Here is a 23,801-nt window from a genome sequence, read left to right as displayed (position 1 = left end):
TCAAATTCTATTGTTTACTCATGAATTAATAAATCTATTTCTACATGGTTTATTTAATGAGTGTTTTATAATGAAATCTTAAGTATTTATTGATGGATTAATCGTTCATTTATAAATTTCCTATTTCTAATGCCTCTTAAAATATGAAATTAAGGAAATGCTTAATTACTTTTCCTGTGACATCTCTGGTCTTCCATAAGAGAGCATCATAAGGCTTCATGACCTGAGCTTCTATCACAACAGAAGTTCAAGAATAGCTTCACCACAACGCTCCATATTATTGTTCATTTGCATTATTAATAAAGTTTAGAGAACTATGTAGCCTCCACTAGTTGTCTTAACATTAGCTGCTATGATACAAACAACCAGGGGCTGTAATTAAAATATATTATGCAGCTGTCAGAACTGAACCTTCCTCTATGGATGAGAAAGAATGAAAAATGTATGGCAAGGGATTGTAAACTCAATGTGAGGGAACACAAAAGTAGTTCAAAAAGAAAAAAGAAAATCTTGCCGTGACTTTTCAAAGACTCTGCAGTGATTAAAACCTATAAAAATATATCTATATTCTGTTACATTTGTCCATGGTGAGAACCAGTAGCGATACAGGAAGTATTTTATCCAGTAGTCCGTTTGTTGACACATCTTGACCTGATGCTCTGAACCGGCATCAGAGCAGGTGAGTTGTGCAACAGGTTTCCATGGAGATCTACCTCAGTTAAAAGTGAGCAGGCATCATGATACCTGACTTAAACCCAAACATGTTGGGTCGCTTCATGATACAGTCTCCAGACGTCCCTCACACAGAGCTGGTCTCAGCCCTCTGCGGGGCCCTCTGCGGTTGGGTTCGGTGCCGCTGCCTCTCTGCCTCTCTGCGTTTTCGCTCCTGCAGGTAGCGCTTCACTCGGCGGACGGTCTGGATCGTGAGCACCGTGCCGGCGGTGTACAGGATGGCCGTGATGAGCCCAAACAGAGCCACGGCTGCGTCCGCCCCGCCCACGTCGCAGTTCATCCAGGTGTAGCCGCTGCGTGCGTACAGCCTCTCCCGCTGCTGGCAAACTTCTGTGGCGTTGACACTGATGATGAAGTGCAGGTAGAGACCGACAGCCACCACGTACGCCACCGCGCCCACCGCCTGAAACAACAACGCCCCCACCAGAAGCTTCCTCGACATCAGGTGGGGGGGTTTATTCCCGGCGACCACAAACAGCAGCGAGATGACCCCGAAGGTCAGGCTGAAGGAGAGGCCGCCGTAGATCCCCGGCGCTCTCATCTGGCTGTACTGCATGTCCAGCTCTCGTGCCTTCTGCAGCTCAGTGCCCTGCAGGTTAAAGTTGGAGTTGATGTTGAAGCCGCCCAGCGCGGAGGCTGAGGACAGGCCTGTTGACACCATCTGAGCCGCCACCACACAGATCAGGACCAGGGCGTTGGTCAGTACAGAGCAGATCAGCACGATACCTGGGGAGAGAGTTGACGCATGAGACAAAGAGATCTTTTCAATATTTTTTCAAAAAAAATCTAATTAATCAATATAAAATTTATTTTTATTTTATTTATTTATTTTTTTTAAAAGAATGAAATGTCCTCCTGTACTTTTATGAACTCAAGTCAATTAAAGAATTAAGACTGACTTAAACTGTTGCAACATTTGACTACATGAATAGTTGATTAACTGATTCCCATAATTTCATCATTAATTAATAATTGTAAAAATGCTCAGTACTTAGTGCCAACATCTGGATGCTAAAGGTTTCCTTTCTTTGTCTTATGTGAATGTAAACTGAATATATCTGGGTTTTGGACTGTTGGCCTGACAAAACAAGACGTTTGATGGGAAAATGTGGTGGACAGGTTTCAATCCTCTGACATTTTATAGACAAAATAACGAGCTGATTAACCAATGATGAAAATAATAATAATTTGCAGCGCTATATTTGACCGTCTACAGATTTGAAAAGAAAACCTTTCAAGAATGATGTTCGACTGTAACAGAGACCTTAGACCCTAAGGGACCGGAAGCTCAACTTGAGACCAACTGGTCCTGAATATTTAATGGCCCCATATAGTATAGAGGCAGATGTCCATGTGTTGTTTGATTGTAAAGCAGGTCTAGGTTCTATATTAATACAGTGAAAGTATCAAAGCGCTCAGTCCACAGAGACATGCACACAGCCTGTATTCAGAAACTGAGCCTTAAAACCAGCCGTCAGGACTTCTGGAACTTTGTGATGTCACAACAAAGCAGTCACTGCTCTCAGCCATACCTCAGCCATACCCCCCCCCCCCCCCCCCCCCCCCCCCCCCACCTGGACCCACCATCCAACCTTGAAAGATTTGGTTTCTCTGAGTGTTTTACCTGAAATCTGCTCTATTTTTATTGGATCACTCAAAAAACAGTCAGCCAATCTGAAGAGAGGAGACTCTGAGCTCACCGACCTGTTGTTAATAGAGCTCCAGAGAGAAGCCTGAGAGATTGTTTTTGGTTCTTAAAACTACAAATATATCTTCTTATGGATTAACACTTCAAATAAAACAAAAGAGAGGACAAAATATGGGATCTTTAAATAAAATCTGGAATAAGATTAATACAGGAAATCCTCACATAGGTTATGAAAAAGGTACATGGAACTCATCAAGAGCATGTCATTAAACTATTAGACTCAGGTGTTCTCCCTCATCAACAGGTCATGTTACTCTGCTGAGGTCTAAACTCTGAGAAATGCGGTTGTTAAACACTGGAAAACCAGTCTGTCCAGTATTCATAAGAGGAGGAGGAGGAAATGAACTGCACTGAAACCAGAGTCTGCCCTCTGACGCAACAGCTCCTGTTTGAGGAGCTTTCATTTTATTCAACACAGATACTTCTATTCTAATGCTGACTTACCTCTCCTGGAGCAGATGTGTGTGCATTTGGAGTCGTGGTGCTCCACTCGCGGGACGTCCCGCACATGTTTGGGAGGGGAATCGGCTTCCCTGGGGTAGTACGGGGGCGGAGAGGAAGACCTTAGGCACATAACAACAAATGCATATGTGTAAGAAATGTCAATATGGGCACTTGTGCTGCTGAAGAGCTGAACATTTTCCATGTTTTTTTTCTATTTTTAGTTTTTATTCTAGTAAAGTTTGGACTCATATAAATAAATAATGAGCCTTCCTCATGTTTTGTTTTATTTTGAGTACAATAGTAAAAAACACATTAACATTACACATAACTTCAAGTACTTTCTTGACTCGTCACACATATTGGCTTCAATGTTGAGACGAAATTTAACCTTGACTTTGGAAACAACAGTTAACAAAACAACATGGAAATTTGAACCTACTCAATTCCATGACAACTGGGAAAACTCCATCTCCTGAGGAATATCACGTGTTACAGTCAAAAGCTTCAGAGCAGCAACTACTGTAAATAGACCTTGTGAGACGGTTTTGTTGACTACTCTTCCCAAAAACAATAATGAACTTAAATCTCAACTTTAGTTGACAAGTACTGTATGTCCAGAACTCAGCTGCCAGGGTTCTCACCCGCACCAAGCCCTGGCAGCACATCACCCCCACCCTCATCCAACTTCACTGGCTTCCAGTCAAAGCCAAAATCCTCTCCCTCACCTTCAAATCCCTCCATGATCTCGCACCCCAGTACCTGTCTGACCTCCTGTTTGAGAAGATACTGAATATTTATCTACAATAAAATCATTTTAAAAAGAAACAAAAAAGAGTTTAAACCTGCATTAACAGAAAGTAGGAAAAGAAAAATGTGTCCTTTCATCCATTCATATATGAACTCAGGACACAGGTAGTTTAGTCCAGTGTTTCCTAACCTAGAGGTCAGGCATCTTCAAAGGGTCACCAGATAAATCTGATGCAGCAGTGCTGATATTCAGGACAACATCACAACCTGTCATGTGATATTGCTTTTATACTACAGTTATATGAGCGCCATATTAGTTAAATAAGCGACAACAGATTATGATGTTTGTTTATTTCATCATTTATTTTGCTACACTATCACAAATAGTTCAGCAACAAACAGCACAAGTATTTAAAATATATACTTGAATACAGTACATGAGTAAATGTACACTGTTGCAGTATACTGAGCTCACCTGTCTGGTGATGAACGTCTATCATCGTGGGAGTCCCGGTATTGTCGGTGGTCTCCGTTTCTCTCCCGGTGTCCCCGGTTTGAACGGGGCGGACGACTCATACCTGCTGACCGAAAGCGATACCTTAGGACACAGAAACAACCTTTGAACATCATAAAAACTGTCAGTTACTAAACAAGGAAACCACGGTTCAACACACGTCAAAATTGAGGCATTTTATTTATTATTTTTTACCTTATTTAAACGTTATTTTCAAATAAAGCACAGAAAATAGGCTTCTTTTAAATAAATAAATAAATAAATAAAAAAAGAATTAGCGACCGTTGATGTAGCCTACATCAGAACACCCAAGAACGTTAAGAAAACGTAAACATACTACAAGGGACGTTATAAGGCCATGAACAATGACTATTTATAGTAGAAAAACCAACTAAACCGAGACTTTTCTTAAGTGTGAGCTGAGTTTTTTGAGTTTTAAACTTCATGTAACCGCCGTGGAGCAGGTTAGTCGCTTCAAAACAAACCGACTAGACAACAACAACGCTTCGTAGTTCGTACGACGCTTTTGCCAGTTTAAACAGCTCAAAACTTCGTCCGTTAACTATGAAAATCAAACTTACTGTGAAGTCGATGAACGCGCGCTAAAGTCCGACTATAACGCCATTATTTAATCCTTAAATCACCCACCTGTCTCGATCAGGTAGAAACGACTCCGCCCAAACCTGGAAAAGGAAGATGAGGCGGAAACGGAACCTACAGGTAGGTGGAAATGCTCTGTGCGCTCACAGTTGGAGAGTTTTTCTTTGGACGAAGTTCAAGTCATTACCAGCTCGTCTGAATCAGCGGCTTTGTGTGTTAGGCGGCTGATTCAGACGATGGTCAGTCCCGTCAGAGGCGCCAAAGAAGCCTCTGTTTACACTGTGTTTTGGGGGGTGTTGGCCTTTTAATATGAGCAGCAGTGTCACAGAGGAATGTTGTTGTTTATCCGCCTCTTTTATCAGCACAGAGATTTACATGAAGCTCCCTGAAGAGCCCTGTTGTGTTCTCAGCTCAGTAATATATTGCTCTCTGCTTGGAATTTATTAGTGTCACACATGCCAAGTTGTGCAATATGTAGGCCACTTACACTGTTTATGGCTCAGGAATTCATATTTTTTGAGTCAGTGGCTTGCTGAACAGGCCTTTGACATTCAGGCAACAAACCAAGAGCTGGTAAAATTAATCGATTCATCGTTAATTCAATCAACAAAAAAATGATCTGCAGCTCTTTTGATATTGGTATTGGTTACAGCTTCTCCAATGTGATGATTTGATGCTTTCCACTGTGATATCTGATTGTAGAATGAGTAGCTTTTGGTTTTGGACTGTTGGTTGGATTCCCTGTCATTTCTCCTTAGGTAGTTTCAAGGTTGACAAAAAAAAAATTCTTACTTCAGCAGCAGAGAGTATTCTGTTTTGTTTTCTTTCTTTTGGCAGTTTGACTTTTTTTTTTTTTTTAATTACTGTATTACACTGGAAAAGAGCTCCCTCCACATTCACTGTGGTTGATGTCATTAATTCATACATAGTTTTAAGAAATAGGCTTCAAACAGTCATCCCAACTTCCAGGATTGTAGTAAGGATGGGCTGTATGTATGTACAGGGAGGAATGTGGGTAACGTAACAACATCCAAAAACAACAGTCTTTTGAGACTCCATCTCATAAATTGCACAAGCACTTCAATTCTCTGGTTTAAGAAAGTGGATGTGTAAAGTTAATAAAATGTCACCTTAGTAATAAAGGAGAGGTTAAAAGGGACCCTGTGGAGTTATGTTTGGTAAACCTTTAAACAGCAGATATATAAAAACAGTAATTAACTCTAAAAATAGACTCAACCCCTCAGGCTAATTCTTATGAGTTCTTTTTCTTCCAAAGTGGATTCCCCACAAATACTGCATCCTTACCCCTTCCCCCACAACTCTAACTCCTTTTAAGGAAACACTTACTGACTCACTTGGTGTTTTTTGTTTGGAAGAGATAATTGTTTTTCATCTTTTTATAATTTTTGATTTTTTTGGTAGTAGTTTAATTATTGATTTTATTATTTTTGATCAAGTTAGTGATAGTTTCATTGCATATTCAACATGTGATATAATATTGTGACATAGAAATGCAAAAAAAAGTCTAATGAATTTTGTTGATAAGAAAGGGTAAGAATCAAGGCACACTGCTTCATTTAAGCACAGAAGTCTTTAGTATCTTTACTATCGTGCCTACTTGATTAAAACAAAATAAGACGAACGTAGGTTTTTAAAAATGTTTATATGATAATCTTTGCGTATAAACCCTGAACTTTTTCGTTATAATTATTTTTGTTTTACTGTATTTGGCCTTTGATATAATGTTGCATTGAATCTGTACTGTATTAAGTGTCCAGCAGGCGGCAACAGTCAAAAGCTGATGATGTTGCAACAGTGAAACTGTTCCGGGTTACAGCTCCAGCTGTAATCAACTCTTCCGGGTTATGCCTGCATCTGTAAACAATAATATGAGGACAACGCTTGAGTTGTATAACTTATTCGGTTAACACACTGGTTGTCATTCCGACACCCCGTCCTCGCTGTTTCCGTGTTTACTCCTGAACGTTTTTGCCCTGTGCGTGGTCCTGTCCGGTCATGTTGTTCCTCCGGACTGCGGCTCTCAACTGCAGAGGATTGACCGCTCTGCGCTGCCTGCCCGCCGGATACATCGCCTCGAGAAACACCGTTACATACATCCAGGGCCAGAGCCCCGAACCACGAATCCGAGAGTACTTCTACTATATCGACCACCAAGGACAGGTGAGTGTTTGAACCGACACCAAACAAAACCTTCAAACATAAAATTTAGATTCTCATTCCAGCTTCACTGATATGTTAATGTGTGCTCTATTTCCAGCTGTTCCTCGACGACACTAAAGTGAAGAACTTTGTCACCTGCTTCAAAGGTATAAATGAGCACAAACACAACACACACTTATTTTACCAAAGTCGTCAGAACAACCCAGAAGAAGAGTCTTCACAGTTTTGAGAAGTGTTCTTGTTTTGCCATCAAATCAGTTGTCAGGTCATCAGCTATTATTGAAACCAACATACAGTCAACACACAAACACAAAATCAGTACCAAAGACATGAATTTAATATTACAGCAAGCTAATAATTAGATACCATATCATTACCATTATGTGTGAAAAATAGCACGAGAGAGGATAAAGTGTGATTTTTCGATCTGTTTGTTTACAGCCTCACCATGAGGACATGATCAAGTTGATGATGGTTAATAAATAAAACAATAACTACAAACAGTTGTTGTTATTGATGTTGTTGTTGTTGTTGTTGTAGTAGAGAAAACTTGGCTGTTTTCTGCTTGAATTCTTTGTGCTTAGCTGGAGAAACATCCCCCGTCTGTCTTTGTCTTTGGTGCCCAGATGAAAAATCAATAAGTCTTTTGTAAAAAAACAGGTGCATTTCTTGTTCCAATAACCCTGTCAATTTTTCATGCTTGTTTTTGTTCTTACAAACTAAGTATGTAGCAACACTTACAGTAATCTGTATGTAAGTAAATTTACTCCTAATGATAAGTGTACTGTACCTGCAGCTGAGTGATGTGGTTGGAATCAATATAACAATGAAAAGATTTTCAGACACTTACTCTGTATCCTGATCCCATATGTATGTAAAATCACACATAGACATATATAATAATAATAATGAAAATAATAGTTTATTAAAGGCACCTCTGGCCCACAAAACTACACAAATACAAATAACACATGGGTACAAACAAAAGAAAAGACAAGAAATCTATCTGGGAGCAGCACCCCCTAAAATATGGTGCTGAACTTAAATCCGGATCACTTTCAAGAGCTCTGACTGCAGAGATCTGACTGCAAGTTTTAATTGTGAATCCACTGTTAAATCCATGTGTTCCATCAATCTGGAGATCTTTTTCAAGCAGCTGTCATTGATGTTTCTGTATCCATCAGATAAACAGTTCCTGGTCTTCTTCTTCAGTCGTCTGCGTTCAAATCAGAGCGGGCGGTATGAGGAAGACTTCCCCTTCCTGTCCCTGTGCGGGAGGGAGAGGAACTTCCTGCGCTGCGACGACCGACCTGTGGTCTTCACCCACTTGCTGCAGACCCCTGCAGGGCCTCAGGGGATCACGGGAGACCAGGAGCAGCTGTCGTACTGCGGCGGGGCGGAGAAGCTGTCTGTCCCGTTCCGCCCTGAGGCTCTGTACATGCATCCCGTCAGCGGTCGAGTGTATCACCCCTGCTCGGAGCGCTCGGGGGCGGTTGGCCTGGTTCGGTCGGCTCTGGCCATCGAGCTCAGCCCATCCTTTGTTTATGCTCCAGAGCAGGGCCAATCAGGACAGCCCACAAAGTTTCTCTGGGGAGGAAAGGAGTACACCCTGACCAATGAGCTAGCAGGATGCTTCCCCTCAGCAGAAGAGGGCAGCGGGCAGCAGGGAGAACTGGGATAAACACCAGAACTGTTAAAAGGTGTACTTTATTTACAGTGGAAAAAGACGACTACTGTGTCCGACATGGACACCTGTGTTCACAATGTGGTTGTTACTGATAGAAACAGGGGCTGATGTGTCTTCTTGCCCTAATTTAAGATGATGATGCAGAGTGTTTGATGCAGATTTCATCAGTTAAATTACACTTGAGACGCCTTCGAACAACGCAGTGTCTTCTTGCATCTTCTCATCACATGTTGCAGTGAAACAGTTATTTTCTCCCTATATTCATTTAAATCATAGTTAGAATCGTGAAAATATAAAACAATACAGTATGTCACCAGCAAGAAGCAAAGATGAGGGAAAAATCTGAATAAAATAAACTGTTTTGCAACCACTCAGATTTATAATGTGACCGCTTTGGGTTGGGAACTACTGGCCTAAAGCTACAGGGGTTGAGACAGAGATGAGAATAAGAGGCTGAAAGCTGCTGCTAACAACACTCAGAATATTCAGAATCACAGTCTTCATTAAAAGGGGAATATGAGTTATCTTTTTGAATTTGCTGAAGAGAACCAAGCAGTTATTTGCTACATTAGCCACAGATGGGTAAATATTAAATACCTAAAAATCTTATCCAAAATAATCCACACAAAGACAGCAATATTTATAAAGACAACTCCATAGCTGCAGCAAATACATACTCAGATATACAAAACTGATACACCGGTGTGCTTGCATATAGAAAATACTAAAATTTGAATCTAGAAAAATCTATTTAAAAGTGATAAGCAAGAGTATTTTTGAAAACTTGAATGTGCTTTGGCAAATACCAACAACCTTATTACAAATATACTAATGAAGATTTTGGCAAATTCTGTCTTGAATAAACAAGAATGTCTCTGAATGTCTTTTCTGCTTTGTTATGTCATTATCGTTGACAGGAAATTTCACAACAGATTGTTCTGCAGAGAGGAAAGGAAAAGTACATTTACATACAGTATAATACATACTATATAATAAATACAGTACTTTGCAATTTTAAGATACAGGTACTTTAATTATTTCCATTTTGTGCAACTTTATACTGTTATTACTCTATATTTTATTACACTATATTTGTCTGGCACATTTAGAAGTTACATTTCAGGTGAAAATGATGCATCAGCTCAACAAATATAAATACACGAGGCTGTGATGGCTCCTGTAGTTAAAACTATCTCATGCATTTTACATTAACAGTCTGTAATGGGGCATTTATTTGGACTACTCTCTATTTTAATATAAATTCTTATTTGTTGCCAATGTTTTTGTGGATTCATTAAATTAAATTTGGCTGTAATGGATCATTTTGACATTGTTGACTAAAGATCTGATCACTTTCACCTCTGTCAGGACGTAATTAGGCAACATGGAAAACTACCAGGAAAAAGGGCAAAGATGTCATTAATTAATGTAATTAATTTTAAACAAAATTCTGTGGAGCTTTATAGATAAATAATTGTCCCTGAAACTGAAGCTGCAGCGCCTCATCCTGCCTTTGGGTTATTTGTCAGAGGCTCCGCTCTGAGTCTGCCTCCCTCTCATTAGGTGAAGGAGTCAGCGGGTCTTTGGAGAACTCCAAGTCCCAGAGATCTCGGCACCAGTGAACCTGGAGTCAGGACTTGGATAACATGGCAGCTCCGTCCAACAACACATGCGGGGCCATGGAGCGGTCTATCCGAGAGCGAGTCCCCCCGCTTCTCACCGACATGTACCAGTTCACCATGGCGTACGCATATTGGCGGGCCGGCCGCCACCAGGAGCCCGCCGTGTTCGAGCTCTTCTTCCGGCACAATCCGTTCGGCGGCGGCTTCTCGTTGTTCGCCGGTCTGCACGACTGTCAGCTGTTCCTGCGCAGCTTTCGCTTCACAGACGAAGGTGAGAAAGTTAACATCTGTATTATTACAACAATTACCAAATGTCATTAATGACAGTGGTGTCATTCATCCAATCTGAGTGACTTCTCTCTCCTCTAAACTCCTAACTTTTACGCATACCGATCCGGTTGCGCAATATTTAACGGTGCAGCCCCCGTGAGGCTTTCAGTGAGAGAACGTGAATGCGGCTGCGGTATTTTCAGGGAATTTTGATCTTTGAACTTTAGCACACAGGAAGATCAGTACATGAAGCAGCTGCATGCAACAAAGCTGTCATGAAACCAGATTTGTCCTGCGCTTGTGGAACTGGTTATTCCAGATCATGTTTAAAAACAATATAAAAGTAGTTTTTTTACAGTGATTTTAAACGGTTATAGATAACAGATAATTAAAAATGAATTACTTACAGAGTTGTGTAACAGTATTAGCTGCCTCTCCTTAACATGTATTATATCATTGGCTGGTTCTTTACTGATGGAAGAAACATTTTAAAGTTGTTGATGGTGTTTTATATGAAGTTGGTTTAATCTGTAACCGTGCGTCATATATTTTAATATAATCATATGTTATTAATGTTAAATCTTAATCTGTGAAATAAGTGAAGGGGAGTGAAAATCCCCTCTGAAATGCAGTGAAGTCTGAAGTTGCATAAGATATACTTAAGTTCAGTACTTAAGTAAATATACTTAGTGACTTTCCACCATCGGAAACACATAGTGGCATACAGTTTTAAATTTTCAGTCTGTAGTAGTAAATACCAAGTTGGTTTAAGTACCACAATGTTTCCAGCTGAATTCATTTAGTTCAAAACTGAAATGACTAGTTGGTTGAGCTGCTGTAGCTGCTTCATAAACAGCTGAGTAGTTTAATCTTTAACAAATAATTTGATCATATAATATAAACTGATCATGATTTGTATATGAAATTTTAATCTTCAAAGTAACCTGTAGCTACAGCTGTGTCAAACATGGAGTGCAGTAAAAACATGAAACCGCCTAACAGTATATAACATTGTTAAAATGAACTCCACTTCGACTACATTAAAATGCTTCTTACACACTGATGCATCATGGGTACTTTAACTTTAACTTTAGATAGTTTAAATAGGATTTGAATGAAGGACCTGGAGCATTTTTACATTGTTGTTTTGAAACCTTTCTGTAAGTAAGGAATCTTAACACTTCTGGTAGAATATAGTTTAAAATCGCATAAAATACTCAATTAAATGACAAATGATTGTATTATATTTAATTTATGTGCTCAACTGTACAAGTTACAAGCTGTCAAACATGTTTAGTCTGACCTTCAACTCACCACTGAGGCATCGTAGCACATACTGGATTAGATTAGCTGTAGAGAAAGTTATTAGATTTAGCTCTATTATTGTAATTGTGTGTGTGTGTGTGTGTGTGTGTGTGTGTGTGTGTGTGGGTGGGTGCGTGTGCGTGTGTGTGTGTGTGTGTTGAGACAGGACATGTGAGGGAGGGAGGGCACATAAAGGACACATGCGCTTGCGTAAGAGCACGTGTGGAGGGAGTTTTAGGATGAAGGATGCCCTCTGTTGTTGGTCTTACTGTCAGTGGTCCAAATGTTGTGTTTAACGCCATCTCTTCCTGGATCCAGATGTGGAGTTCCTGCGCTCCGTCCTGCCTCCGGCCACTGACCCCGCCTTCTTCCAGTTTCTGCGAGGCCTGGACTGTTCGGGCGTCACGCTCCGCTCCGTCCCAGAGGGCACCGTGGTGTTTGCCAGGGTGAGCTGTGAGGGCTTCAGGGTGAAACTGAGGGGTCAAAGGTCACAGTCGGGGTCAGACTTGTGTTTGACTTGTGGTTCATGTCTTAAAACATCTGCAGGTGCCTCTGATGGAGGTGGCAGGTCCACTGGCTGTGGTTCAGTTGCTGGAGACCAGTTTACTGTGTCTGGTTAACTATGCCAGGTAACCACACACACACACACACGCACACACACGCACGCGCTGCAACCAATAAATTACATTTACTATATATATTTACTATATATAATTTATGTGTTGTTTTTTCTCATTAACTGATTTTCTTTTTTGAGATTTGATTGAGACATCTGTCCAGCTGTTTCTCGCTGTACTGTATTCTGCCCATGCCATAAAAATAATCTTTAATAAAGAAAAAACCTGGACTAACTGATGAACTGAAGAGTCGTTTCAGTGCTGTATGTTTGGTATTTCAAAGCCAACAGCTACTGTGAAGGTCACCCAGGTCATGTCCTTTCCATGTAATCAAGCATGTTTAAATTTAGTAACCTCTTTACCTCAGCTAGGTTCACCCGTGGGCCATTTGCAAAGATATTTTGTGCAGAAGTCTGTTTGAGATTCAAAACTATCCAATGTGTAGTTGAATTATGAGGAAACGTGTAATAAAAAAAAAAAGCACAACACATCTGAATTATTTGTATTTCATGGAATGAAGCAGCCATGACATACACAACTTCTCATGCTGAAATTTTAGTTTCAGTTTATGTAATGTATGTACAGTATATGTTATTCAGTGTGTAATGTTATTTAAAGAAACAATCTGGGGTTTAAGAACATATTTAAAGAGGTCAATGAATATATAGAAACAGAATTTATATAACGAAATGAAAGAACCAAATTAAATAGGTAAGAAAAATACGTCCCATCTTAGCCTTGCTGAGTCATGTTCTTCTTCTCTGTTGTCAGTCTGGTGTGTAGTAACGCTGCCCGTTTCCGCCTGGCGGCCGGTCCCAGGAGGAAGCTGCTGGAGATGGGCCTCAGACGGGCTCAGGGGCCAGATGGAGGGCTCACCGCCTCCCGATACACACACATCGGAGGTGAGTGCTGGTGTAATCTGTCAGACATGTTCAGACAGTTACTATGTCAAGATGGTTACATACGTATTTCATTTGAATGAGCCTTTACCAACCTCAGGGACTCTTATTAATCTAATTAACCTCAGTTTTCATGAGAGGAATTTGACAGAAGGACTGATGTGTGACAGTGTGACATTCTTCCGATCGTTACAGTATCATAAGAGGAATGTCGTAGACTTGAAAATTACAACATATGACAAATGAACAAGACCCAACACAGGTGATGTGCAGAAGATGATTTTATTATATGCTCCATAATAAACTTGATTCAGGTGTGTGTTGCCTGGGGCTGCAGCAACAGCCCTGTGATGACACACACACCCACACACACACACACACACACACACAGACTGACTGATAGTGAAATGTGTCTTCCAGGGTTTGATCTCACCAGTAACGTTCAGGCTGGATTCCTTTTCGGGATCCCGGTCGCAGGCACCATGGCTCACTCATACGTCACCTCCTTTACCTCCCTGGAGGAGGTGTGGCCACAGGTGAGGGTGTTCTATCTCTAGTTATCTGTAGAAGATCACACCAGTGGTTTTGCACACTTTAAAGCCTCAGTATGTTGTTGTGTCACTATTGGAGCATGGGTAGCACACCGAGGCAGAGGGCAGCCATGCAGACCAGCAAACATAATTCACCAGTGAAAAGTCAGTGAGGGATTATGTCCTTTGACTGGTTTGGAGCATCTGCACAGAGGATGCTGGGATTTTGGGGGCTGACATGAACCTGCAGGTGCACTAAGGTGTCACTAAGGTCACTTATATGCACGCAACAAAGGGTTTAGTCAGTGGCGAGAGCCTTAGATATTAGTGTATCTGTAGTGTGATTTAAAGGTCAGTGGTGATGCAGGTCAGTCATTTTGTTCGCAGCTCTGGAACTTTATTTTCAACAGTGTTGGAAACTCCTATGGGTTTTTTTGTTATATTTAAATATCTGATTGTACATGTTATTATATTATTTATCTTTTATGTACTTGATATTGTCATTTTGCAGTTTTTCTTTCTTTGTACTGTGCACTTTGCTGCTGTAATACTGCAAATTTCCCCACTGTGGGAATAATAAAGGATTATCTTATCTTATCTTATCTTATCTTATCTTATCTTATCTTATCTTATCTTATCTTAAATGATTGGTCAATTAGTCTGTAAACAGAAAATGAATTGACACTTATTTTGAAAGGGAAAAAGGCCAAACATTTTGATGGTTCAAGCTTCTCAAACTTGAATATTGATTCCTTTTTCTGGTCTTATGTCACAATACACTGAAGATCTTTAGGTTTAGACTGTAAGTTGGCAAAAAAGCTTTTTAAATACATCACCTTAGGCTTGACATTTCCCACTATTTTCTGATGGATTAATGGATTAGTGGAGTAAATAATCGGAAAAGTAACGTGTAAAGAAAATGTATTAGCTAGTTACAATCCTAGTAAAGTAAACTGACCATCACTCTCTGTAGGAAAAGAGTATGTCAGTGAAAACAGCCTGTGATCATGGCTGGAGAGGCTGGAGGCACCATGTGTACTTCAGGAGACATGTTGTCAACAGTGCAGTCAGCAGTGAAAAGAAAGACAGTGCAGGGACATCTGAGACTTAACCGCTCAGGTTTTATCTCCCAACTTATGTCCTGTAGTTGATAATGTGTCCCTGATGTTTGTTCCCTGTCCAGACTCTTGTGGCAGTGAGTGGGGACCCTGATCCAGTTGATTTCATTTCTCTGACAAAAGGCTGGTTGAGCCGTGTGTGTGAGCTCCTGGGAGCAGAGCCTGCGAAGATCAGGGAGGGCGAGTTGGCCGCCTTCCTGTCCTACGCCATCGCCTACCCCCAGAACTTTCTCCCTGTGATCGACAGCTACAGTGTTGGCTGGTAACTAGTGATATGACATTAAGTTCCACCACAGTGGAAATATATGTCGGACTTTACTACATCGTACGTCGTCACACAAAATCCACCTTCAATCTTTCTGTTTTCCTGGAAATTTACTTCACATAGTCACTCAATCATAAATACTTACTAACTTTTTTTTAAAGGGCTCATACAGTATAAAGGTCAATGTCCATGTGTAGTTTGATTATAAAGCAGGTCTAGGTTTTATATTAATACTGTGAAAGTATCAAAACACTCAGTCCACAGAGAAATGCACGCAGCCTGTATTCAGACACTGAGTCTAAAAACCAGCTGTCAGCACTTCTTGAACTTTGTGATGTCATAACAAAGCAGTTACCGCTCTCAGCCATGCCCCAAGCCCCGCCCACCTGGACCCACCATCCAAACCTTGCCAGATTTGGTGTTTTACCTAAAATCTGCTTTATTTTCATTGGATCGTTCAGAAAACAGTCAGCCAATCAGAAGAGAGGCTCAGAGCCTCCTCTCTTCACTGACCTGTTGTTACCAGAGTTCCAGAGAGGAGATGTAAAACTACGCTAAGATGGTTTTTGGTTCTTAAAACCACAAATATATCTTCTTATGGATCAACACTTCAGATTAAAACACAGAAGAAGAGGAAAATATGGAGCTTTAAATGATTCTATATATGAAATATATGTCATATGATTTATTTGAAAAAGGATTACACAAACAAACCTAGCATTATGTTATGTAATTTTCCAGTATAGTGATATAACCATTGTTATATTACTTTTACCAGAAGGTGCCACTAGTGAGCACTGGGTTAAAGAGATCAGAGGTCCTCATCTCCTATTATATAATTTACCATCAGTAATGATAACTGTACTAATACTTGCTGTTTCTCAATATCGAAGATGGACACAATAAAAGAAATACAAAGTAAATATCTTAGAGTTTATAATAAATATCTGATGAATAATAAAACAGATTTAATAAAAGCAGACAGTAGAAAAGTCTCTGTTTTTATTTATTCATCTATTATTCATTATTCTTGTTATAAATTAATCTTTTAGTTATTTCTCATATAACCAATTACAATAAATGTTTAGTCTTGGAAAATAGTAAAAAAAAATTCCCAAAATCCCAGGTGATATTCCACAGACTCTCTTCCCACATGCCTCAAAGTCATTTCCATCCATGTTTCATACTCACGTAGTCTGTGTTTATCTGATTTCAGCAGCGGCCTGTTGAACTTCTGCGCTGTGGCCTTGGCGCTGTGTGAACTGGGCTACAGGCCGGTGGGAGTCCGTCTGGACAGCGGGGACCTCTGCAGGCAGTCGGTCGACGTCCGCCACGTCTTCAGACTCTGCAGCGACCAGTGAGTGAGGTGCCACGCCGTTTGTGTGTATCAGTATGTCTCCAAAAACCTACAGTGACATTTGATTTCACTCCCACAGACATCTGCACATGTTTCATTTTTTTCTTCTTTTTTCGTTTCACCTGCAGTTTCTCCATCCCTGCCTTTGACTCGCTGATCATCGTTGGGACCAATAACATCTCAGAGCAAAGCATGGCTGAACTCAACAAGAAGGTAAATTGATAAATAAGTGGCTTATTTTACTGTCTCTGATCTTTACTTCATCTTTGTCCCTGACGGCTTTTATATGATTGTTTTCCAGGAGAATGAGATCGACGTGGTCGGTGTTGGAACACATCTGGTCACCTGCACAAGACAGCCCTCGCTGGGTTGTGTGTATAAGGTCATTTAATTCATTTATATTTTTGTGCCTCTGTTTATTTGTAATTTTATCCATTTTTTTTGAGTACAAAACTTTTCTGTTCTGTCTTTTAATTTATACTCTTATTTTTTTTTAAAAATATCTACTGTTCCAGGAGTTGCAAAAGTAATTTTGTTGAACTGGAAATGAGCAGTGAAAATAAAAGTGTTTTATTCTGATCTATTCAGCGAATGCAATCTCAGTTCTTTTGTCATATTAACATAAATCATACAAATGATTCCTCTGTGTGTTAGTTGGTGGAGGTCAGGGGAAGGCCCAGGATGAAGATCAGTGAAGACCCAGAGAAGAGCACAGTACCTGGGAGGAAAGCTGTGTACCGGCTAATAGACACTGAGGGTGAGTGTTAGTGTGTACTACCTGCCTCACCTCAGTCTCAACACACTTTCTTCTCTGTCTGTCTGTCTATCTATCTATCTATCTATCTATCTATCTATCTATCTATCTATCTATCTATCTATCATGCAGTTTAATGAGCAATATTAGATATTTATATGATCCTTGCATCAATGAGACTAAGTACCTGGATTTTTCAGGCATTTGATGAGCTGAATGAATCAGTTTCTGTCTGGTTATATTTTCCATTCATTTTTAGATTTTCTAGAAAATTTCGGATAAAAATTATGTGTTCTATGACAAACAATTGTATCCATAATACACAGCCTTTGAGCTGAGCCTAAGTCCAGCTTAAACTGACAATGAGATGAACCCGACATGAAAATAAACTGTTTAGGTTTAGAAACACAGTGGCCTTCATACTGGCTCAACTTTTACATTATTGTGTTTAAGGGTGTAAGAGATAGAGAGGTTTTTCATTTTTTTTTACCTATTCAACACATTTGTCTCTGGTGTGTAATGAGCGTCACAGCCACACAGGGCTGCTGATGTGTCTGTATACTTTTTCACAGTTTCCCGCTCTTCACCTCTGCAGGTCATCCTTTTCTTGACCTGGTGAGCCTGGCACTGGAGCCTCGTCCAGAGGCAGGAGTCCCACTGACCTGTTTCCCTCTGGGCTGTGATAACTCCGCCGTCTCAATCACTCCAGCTCAGGTCACCTGTCTGTGTCAAGAGATGTTCACCAAAGGGCAGGTGAGGACGGACTGTGATCACTGTTACGTAACCTACGTTAGCAGACATTTTCTTCCATCTATATAGTTAATTTTGGATTATCCTCTGGGCAAAGTCTGATCCAGTGGGGGCGGGTGGGTGGGTGGGTGGGGGTATCAGTATCACTTGCATGTCTATTTAAATAAAATGGAGTGTGTTTTAAATCACAGTCACATGTTGAATATGAACCAGTGTGTTGCTGATGTAACATGATTAAAAGTAGTGAAGGATCAAACACAAGCTTTGTGATCGTCAGTATGCAGCGTGTACAGTACAGTATTTTAGATTCAGAAAAGATTTAATAACTTTGAGTCTAACAAGAGGAATCACACTTAATAAAAACACAAATCTGCTGAGTGTTTTCTGGAAGGTACTGAGCAGTACAGAACAAGACAATGTTGCGAGACTGCACTGCGGAGGAGTTTTGTCTCAATGAATGTTTCTCCCACATTTTCTAGGTCACACACCCTCTGTGCAGCGCCGCAGAAACTAGAGCAAAGGTCCAGGGCTCCCTCCAGACTCTGCACCCTCGACATAAGAGGCTGCAGGAGCCAGACTCTTACACAGTGAGTCTCAGTCACAAAATACAGAACGACTCAGAAGCTTCTCTGAGACACAAAAGCTGAATATTACAAACCGCTCTCTCCTCAGCGGGAAGATTTCTTAACCTCGTCTTTGCCCTCCTCCTCCTCCACCAGGTGGCGCTGTCAGAGAAACTCCACAACCTGGTTAGGGAGATCCGAAGAGGGAGCTCCAACGACAGCAACTTCCTCTTAGCCAACTAAAGATAATCCTACACAACTGCTCTGTTTTCATCTCATGTTTTTTTTTTTTTTGTCTGTTTATTGACACTATAATATAAAGTGCCTCACAGTAGAAGGAGTGTAGAGCGTGACCTTAACGATAGTGTTAACACCATACTCTCCAAATACAGGAAATCTCTAATGTGTTGTGGCCTGTGTCCTTCAAATCTGATGCTTATGTAACGAGATAAAATGAAAAAACCATCAAATGACCCGACCTTCGTTCTTCCGTGATCCACATGTAAAAAAAAAAGAAAAAGAGAGGACTTCTAAAACTCAAAACACAAATTCTCACATTGACAACAGGTATTTTAATACACAAACTAACACCAGACAAAAATTAAATCAAATTCTGTGATGGTTCTTGATTCTATAAAAGGTTTGTCAGGAATGACGGTTTATTCTTGACGATGTAAAACTTATTAGCCTGAGCTTTCAGCTGTGTTTTATGGGGTTCGGTAAAGCTAGCAAGTGGACCTTGAGTTGTTCAGTAATGTTGGTAGATGTTCACACAAAATGAATCTGTGATCCAAACTCTTCTTCACTGAATGTGAACACACGTCAATTTGATCTGAAAAATTCTAGAAATGATAAATTTACAGCTTCATATGTCAACAAAACTTAAAAGTGTCAGCTACCAAATGCTCAAATAAGGAACTGATTTTGTTAGTGAAGTCAAGTCAACTTTATTTCTATAGCACATTTAAACACAGCCTGAGCTGTAGTGCTGTACAAAGGACATTAAAATAAATAAAAGTAAGTAAAACAAATGTCTAAAACAAATAAAAACACAAGGAAACCATAATAAATACTGTTTACAGAAACATAATAAACAGACAAAAAAACAGCAAGGAGCAAATACACAAATACAAACATGACAACGGACTAAAAGGTTAGTGAGCCAAAAGGGCCAGTGAATAAAAGCTGAGATTTATTTTTATAAAAAAGCAAGATGGAGGGAGAACATCTGAGTTCTAATGGCAACTGGTGTCATAATTTTGGAGCAGCAACCGCTAAAGTTCTGCCACCTTTTAGTTTGTTGTTAAAACTTTACATGAACAAAACATGCAGGTTTTGTTCACTCACTCATACTTCAACTTTTCAGTTTGTTCTGTTCCTGCCTCATCAAGGTCCAAGATAGACTTTATAGAAGTTATTAACACTTGCTCAGTATACAAGGGAATTAAACTGTCTTTCCTTCAGTGATACAATGTTCACATTTGGATCAGATGCAATGGAAAAAAAACAGGAAACAAAGACATTAAAGTGCAATGAATGGGAAGTGCTGTCACATGTAAGGATGTGCCTCGTTTTATTAAAAACTGTATAATGATGCATAAGGACCATTTCTTAAACTTAAACCTGCATTAATTCATATTTTTATATTAACATGAAATGTAATGTCTGCAGTCGTGTTACTCATAGTATCAAACACACAGAGGATTGTCATCAACTCTGCAGCTCTGAGGACTTTTTCAGCCTCTTTTAGCTCATTGTTTTGTTTTGGTGCATTTTACTGTCAGACATTTTTCTCATGAGCTTGTGGAGACTATCAGAGTCAAGATTGATTTTAAATTTCATAAGCCTGAAAAACTCAACACCGAATGAATGATAATACTGCAGGATAGGCAGTTGGTTGCTAACACATTAACATTTACACATTAGCATCTTCCTTGTGTTGTTGTCGAGTAGAGTTGCAGCTAATGATTACAGCTGTATGTAAGAGTTTGGGCACCCCTGGGTGAATTACATATTTTATTGATTTTTGAATTGACAAAGAAATGAGTTCAACCTGTGCGGCAACCAAGACATTAAAACGAGCTTTTCTTCAAATGTTAATGCACTGTTACTTTTTTATTTTCACTGTACTCAAAGATCAGCAGCAAATCCTCACATCTGAATGGCTGCAACCACCGAACGTTTGGAATATTTAATTAATAAAATGATTAACTAACTGAAATTTTTAACAATTAATTATTTGGTTGCTTAATTATTCAGTTCTTATGTCTAGATTTAAAAAAAAATTGACTTTGGCTCTGATTTTGTAAAAGAAAACACACTGTTACTGCTACAAAAAACTTTCACCAGGACTGCTTTTTACAAACAAAACTTAGTCCTCCAAAGTAGTTTCAAATCTGCCATAATAACCATCCATCCAAGATTCAAGCTCCAATTTAGACCTTCTTTTCTGCTGATTCTCGTCTTACGTTGAGAGATAACACAAGACAAAACATATTGACAGTGTCTGGCGTCACTGTGTGTGTGTGATATCTGCTCTGGTCCTGTTTGTGTTTGACTTAGTTTGGACTTGAAATCCAGTTCAGGAGAGTTCAATGATTAACTGAAGAGTTACACACGCCTCTCTCTTTGTCTCTCCCCCACTCTGTCATGAAACGGAATCTGCAGGTCTTGAAAAGTATTCAATTCTGTTCCCTCAGGAAAAAAGATATTGAATATTTTTCTTTCCTGCAGTAGACAGTAACATTAATTACAACTTTTGACTGTTGGAAGACAGGTGCTACGAAGCTCATTGACTCACAATGGACAAGGGTTGATGAGTCCAGACGTAGATGGATTATGATACTGGACGTAGACAAGTAAAAGGCCCCTAACCCCTCGTATATAGGACCCCTCGGACTGAAACAGACACAGAGTCTTGTTGTGGTCATTTTGCATCTCTGTATTGGGGCCCCATCATGTCAGGCTCCTCGGCCTATGCCCCATAGGCCTGTTCAGTATCCTGGGTCAAGATCATTTTAAAGGAGCTATTTGTACATTTTGCCATTGCTACAGTGCTAACGGGGTTAGCATTAACAGCTGTTTACCAGTCTTGAAAAGAGCCTCAGGCATTGTTGCATTTCCAAGACAAGAGGTTATAATACGTCCTCTGAGCAGTGCCACGTCTTCAGGGCAGATTGGAGGGTACAGTGACTCAGTATCAGACGGTGTAGAGAACAGTTCGACCAGGCCAGGGTTAGCTGGTTAGCATGCTAACTTCAGTAGAAGAAAAGAAAAATCTACCCATTGGAGTCTTTGTTGCTCAGGAGAAGACTTTCGATTTGGACAGTTTCAAAGATTCCTCTGGACTGGCAAGTAAACAGCTGTTAATGCTAATGCTGGCTTTGTAGCAATAGCAAAACTTACAAATAGCTCCTTTAACTGATAAACTCTATTACTATTTTTATATACATCTGAGAGGTGCTGACAAAAACATGATATAAATGTCAACATAAGTAGCTGTAAACCTCAGTGTTTGTTTTCTGTTACTCTTTGACTAGTATAAAAATATAAAAGCTGCTGAACTACTTTCTCTGTCATATTAAATAAGTCTTAAAAAGTCTTAGATTTAATTTGACAAACACTGTAGAAACCCTGTGAAGACTCTCCACTCCCCCCCCCCACCCCCCATGCCCCTCCAGCCTTCCTGCTGCAGGATATGTGAGAAGTGTTTCCTTGAATCCTGATTGGCTGCATGCTGACCAGCAGTTGTAGAAACAGAAATACACCCAGTGAGACATATGGAGCTGATTAGACACAGAGAGGCTGTGATATCATCCATGACTGTCTCATCTCAGTGTGGTGCACAACACGCTCACACACTCCACACTCACTTAATGGTACTTCACGCGAGTGTGAGTGTGTGTGTGTGTGTGTGTGCGTGTGCGCGTGTGCTTTTTTAGAGATTTCTGCTGATACTGAACTTTTCCTGCTTTGACAATTTAACCGCTCGGCCAGATTAACCTGCCTGGGTTATTTCCCCTAGGCACCCACAAACTAACCTGCGCTCCACAGCTGAAATTAGTAGTTGATTAATCAGTTAGTTGACTCACAGAAAATTAATTGGCAATAATTCTAGTATGTAGAAAGCCAATAATTCTCTGCTTCCATCTTCTCAAATGTGAATAGTTTGGTTTCCCAGTTTTCTGACGGTGAACTCAACCTTTTGACTGTTGGTCAAAAAAAAAAAAAAAGCTATTTGAATTTTATTGACTGAACAATCGATTGATTATTATAGGCATCGTGTCAGAGTGCCATTTAATTCTGAATGATTAAGAGTTTCCAGTAAAAACATGAAACTAGGGAGGGACTCATCATGGATATTGATTGGTGTTTACAGTGGCCAGTAGCATTGGATGTACGTGATGCACTGGCAGCGGAATTAAAAGTAGCTGACCTCTCAATGTAGAAAGCCATGAAGATAGCCTGCATTCAGATGTGGAGGACTTCACGTCACCACCTTCTCCTACGCCTGAGGATCTTATATATGAGTTGGACAGGGATGAAACGGAGGACGATGACCATGAGGAAAAGGTTTTTGGAATGAGCTGAAGCTCGCAGTTATGCAAGTAGTGGAGAAACGCAGGAAAGAAAATAAATGGATTTCGATGTAAAAATACTCACAAAATTATTTTTGACATATATTTGGCATATAACGAGATTAGATGAATGACCAATTAACACGGAGACACAGGATTAAAACTGGGAAAGTATATTTTTCTTTTCATGAGGCCTTTAAAGAAAATAACTGTCGCATGTATTGATAATGAAAACCTTACAGTACTTATATGATGAAGTGACACAACATTGCCCCAGGTTTCTGTGTGTCATTTACTGTACATGCAAAAAAATAAAGCGATTTGCGGACTGGTGCACCACCACCTTCCTGCTGCTCCTCCTGCGGGGGCCTCAGCTTTGCCTCTCTGTCCCTTTCTGTTCTTGCTCTTCCAGATGTTGAGATGTTGTTATGACTTCAACAGTTCCCCCTGAACACCATTTCTTACTGACATGTCAGACAGCGGAAGTTTCAAGATGAAAACAATGATTATTTTAAATAAGACCACCCCCTCTATTGTAGCATCAATTTGCTGCTTTTAATT

At 40.0% G+C, this 23,801-nt stretch overlaps 3 protein-coding genes across 9 annotated transcripts; 2 read left to right on the top strand and 1 right to left on the bottom strand.

Moving 5' to 3' along the window:
• Window positions 1-119: 119 nt before the first annotated feature.
• On the bottom strand, window positions 120-5,003 carry LOC111227544 (MARVEL domain-containing protein 3-like). Of its 6 annotated transcripts, none has more exons than XM_022753080.1 (4): window positions 4,794-5,003; window positions 4,107-4,229; window positions 2,885-3,003; window positions 120-1,458 (listed from the first exon to the last, which is right to left on the bottom strand). In XM_022753080.1, exons 2-4 carry the CDS (start codon window positions 4,205-4,207, stop codon window positions 800-802), a joined length of 879 nt encoding a protein of 292 aa, XP_022608801.1. In that variant the 5' UTR covers window positions 4,208-4,229; window positions 4,794-5,003; the 3' UTR covers window positions 120-799. The 6 variants fall into 6 exon arrangements, with proteins under 6 accessions (XP_022608801.1, XP_022608802.1, XP_022608804.1 ...); XM_022753081.1 differs by having other exon boundaries at window positions 4,107-4,209; XM_022753083.1 differs by having other exon boundaries at window positions 4,107-4,209; window positions 4,727-4,804.
• Window positions 5,004-6,586: 1,583 nt separating this feature from the next.
• On the top strand, window positions 6,587-9,493 carry cunh8orf82 (chromosome unknown C8orf82 homolog). The gene is made up of 3 exons (XM_022753085.1): window positions 6,587-6,926; window positions 7,024-7,072; window positions 8,111-9,493. The coding sequence occupies exons 1-3, from the start codon at window positions 6,762-6,764 to the stop codon at window positions 8,605-8,607; spliced, it is 711 nt and encodes a 236-aa protein (XP_022608806.1). The 5' UTR covers window positions 6,587-6,761; the 3' UTR covers window positions 8,608-9,493.
• Window positions 9,494-9,572: 79 nt separating this feature from the next.
• naprt (nicotinate phosphoribosyltransferase) lies at window positions 9,573-19,177 on the top strand. Of its 2 annotated transcripts, none has more exons than XM_022753078.1 (13): window positions 9,573-10,506; window positions 12,129-12,256; window positions 12,357-12,439; window positions 13,199-13,329; window positions 13,747-13,862; window positions 15,040-15,236; window positions 16,459-16,596; window positions 16,725-16,809; window positions 16,898-16,978; window positions 17,251-17,353; window positions 17,946-18,103; window positions 18,580-18,687; window positions 18,820-19,177. In XM_022753078.1, the coding sequence occupies exons 1-13, from the start codon at window positions 10,260-10,262 to the stop codon at window positions 18,904-18,906; spliced, it is 1,662 nt and encodes a 553-aa protein (XP_022608799.1). In that variant the 5' UTR covers window positions 9,573-10,259; the 3' UTR covers window positions 18,907-19,177. The 2 variants fall into 2 exon arrangements, with proteins under 2 accessions (XP_022608799.1, XP_022608798.1); XM_022753077.1 differs by having other exon boundaries at window positions 16,456-16,596.
• The last annotated feature ends 4,624 nt before the right edge of the window (window positions 19,178-23,801 follow it).

Source organism: Seriola dumerili, unplaced genomic scaffold, assembly GCF_002260705.1.
Source record: "Seriola dumerili isolate Sdu_G_001 unplaced genomic scaffold, Sdu_1.0 BDQW01000189.1, whole genome shotgun sequence".
NCBI lineage: Eukaryota > Metazoa > Chordata > Actinopteri > Carangiformes > Carangidae > Seriola > Seriola dumerili.
This window is presented reverse-complemented; position numbering and strand designations above follow the sequence as displayed.

What these genes read in the sequence shown, in the direction of transcription:
- LOC111227544 (XM_022753080.1), bottom strand. Translation starts at nt 4,207, where the DNA reads ATGAGTCGTCCGCCCCGTTCAAACCGGGGACACCGGGAGAGAAACGGA. An exon ending in AGACGTTCATCACCAGACAG is followed by an intron (nt 3,004 to 4,106) that starts GTGAGCTCAGTA and finishes TATGTGCCTAAG; the next exon opens with GTCTTCCTCTCCGCCCCCGT. An exon ending in ACACATCTGCTCCAGGAGAG is followed by an intron (nt 1,459 to 2,884) that starts GTAAGTCAGCAT and finishes CTCTCTCCCCAG; the next exon opens with GTATCGTGCTGATCTGCTCT.
- cunh8orf82 (XM_022753085.1), top strand. Translation starts at nt 6,762, where the DNA reads ATGTTGTTCCTCCGGACTGCGGCTCTCAACTGCAGAGGATTGACCGCT. An exon ending in ATATCGACCACCAAGGACAG is followed by an intron (nt 6,927 to 7,023) that starts GTGAGTGTTTGA and finishes CTCTATTTCCAG; the next exon opens with CTGTTCCTCGACGACACTAA. An exon ending in CTTTGTCACCTGCTTCAAAG is followed by an intron (nt 7,073 to 8,110) that starts GTATAAATGAGC and finishes TGTATCCATCAG; the next exon opens with ATAAACAGTTCCTGGTCTTC.
- naprt (XM_022753077.1), top strand. Translation starts at nt 10,260, where the DNA reads ATGGCAGCTCCGTCCAACAACACATGCGGGGCCATGGAGCGGTCTATC. An exon ending in CTTTCGCTTCACAGACGAAG is followed by an intron (nt 10,507 to 12,128) that starts GTGAGAAAGTTA and finishes TCCTGGATCCAG; the next exon opens with ATGTGGAGTTCCTGCGCTCC. An exon ending in TGGAGGAGGTGTGGCCACAG is followed by an intron (nt 13,863 to 15,039) that starts GTGAGGGTGTTC and finishes TTCCCTGTCCAG; the next exon opens with ACTCTTGTGGCAGTGAGTGG.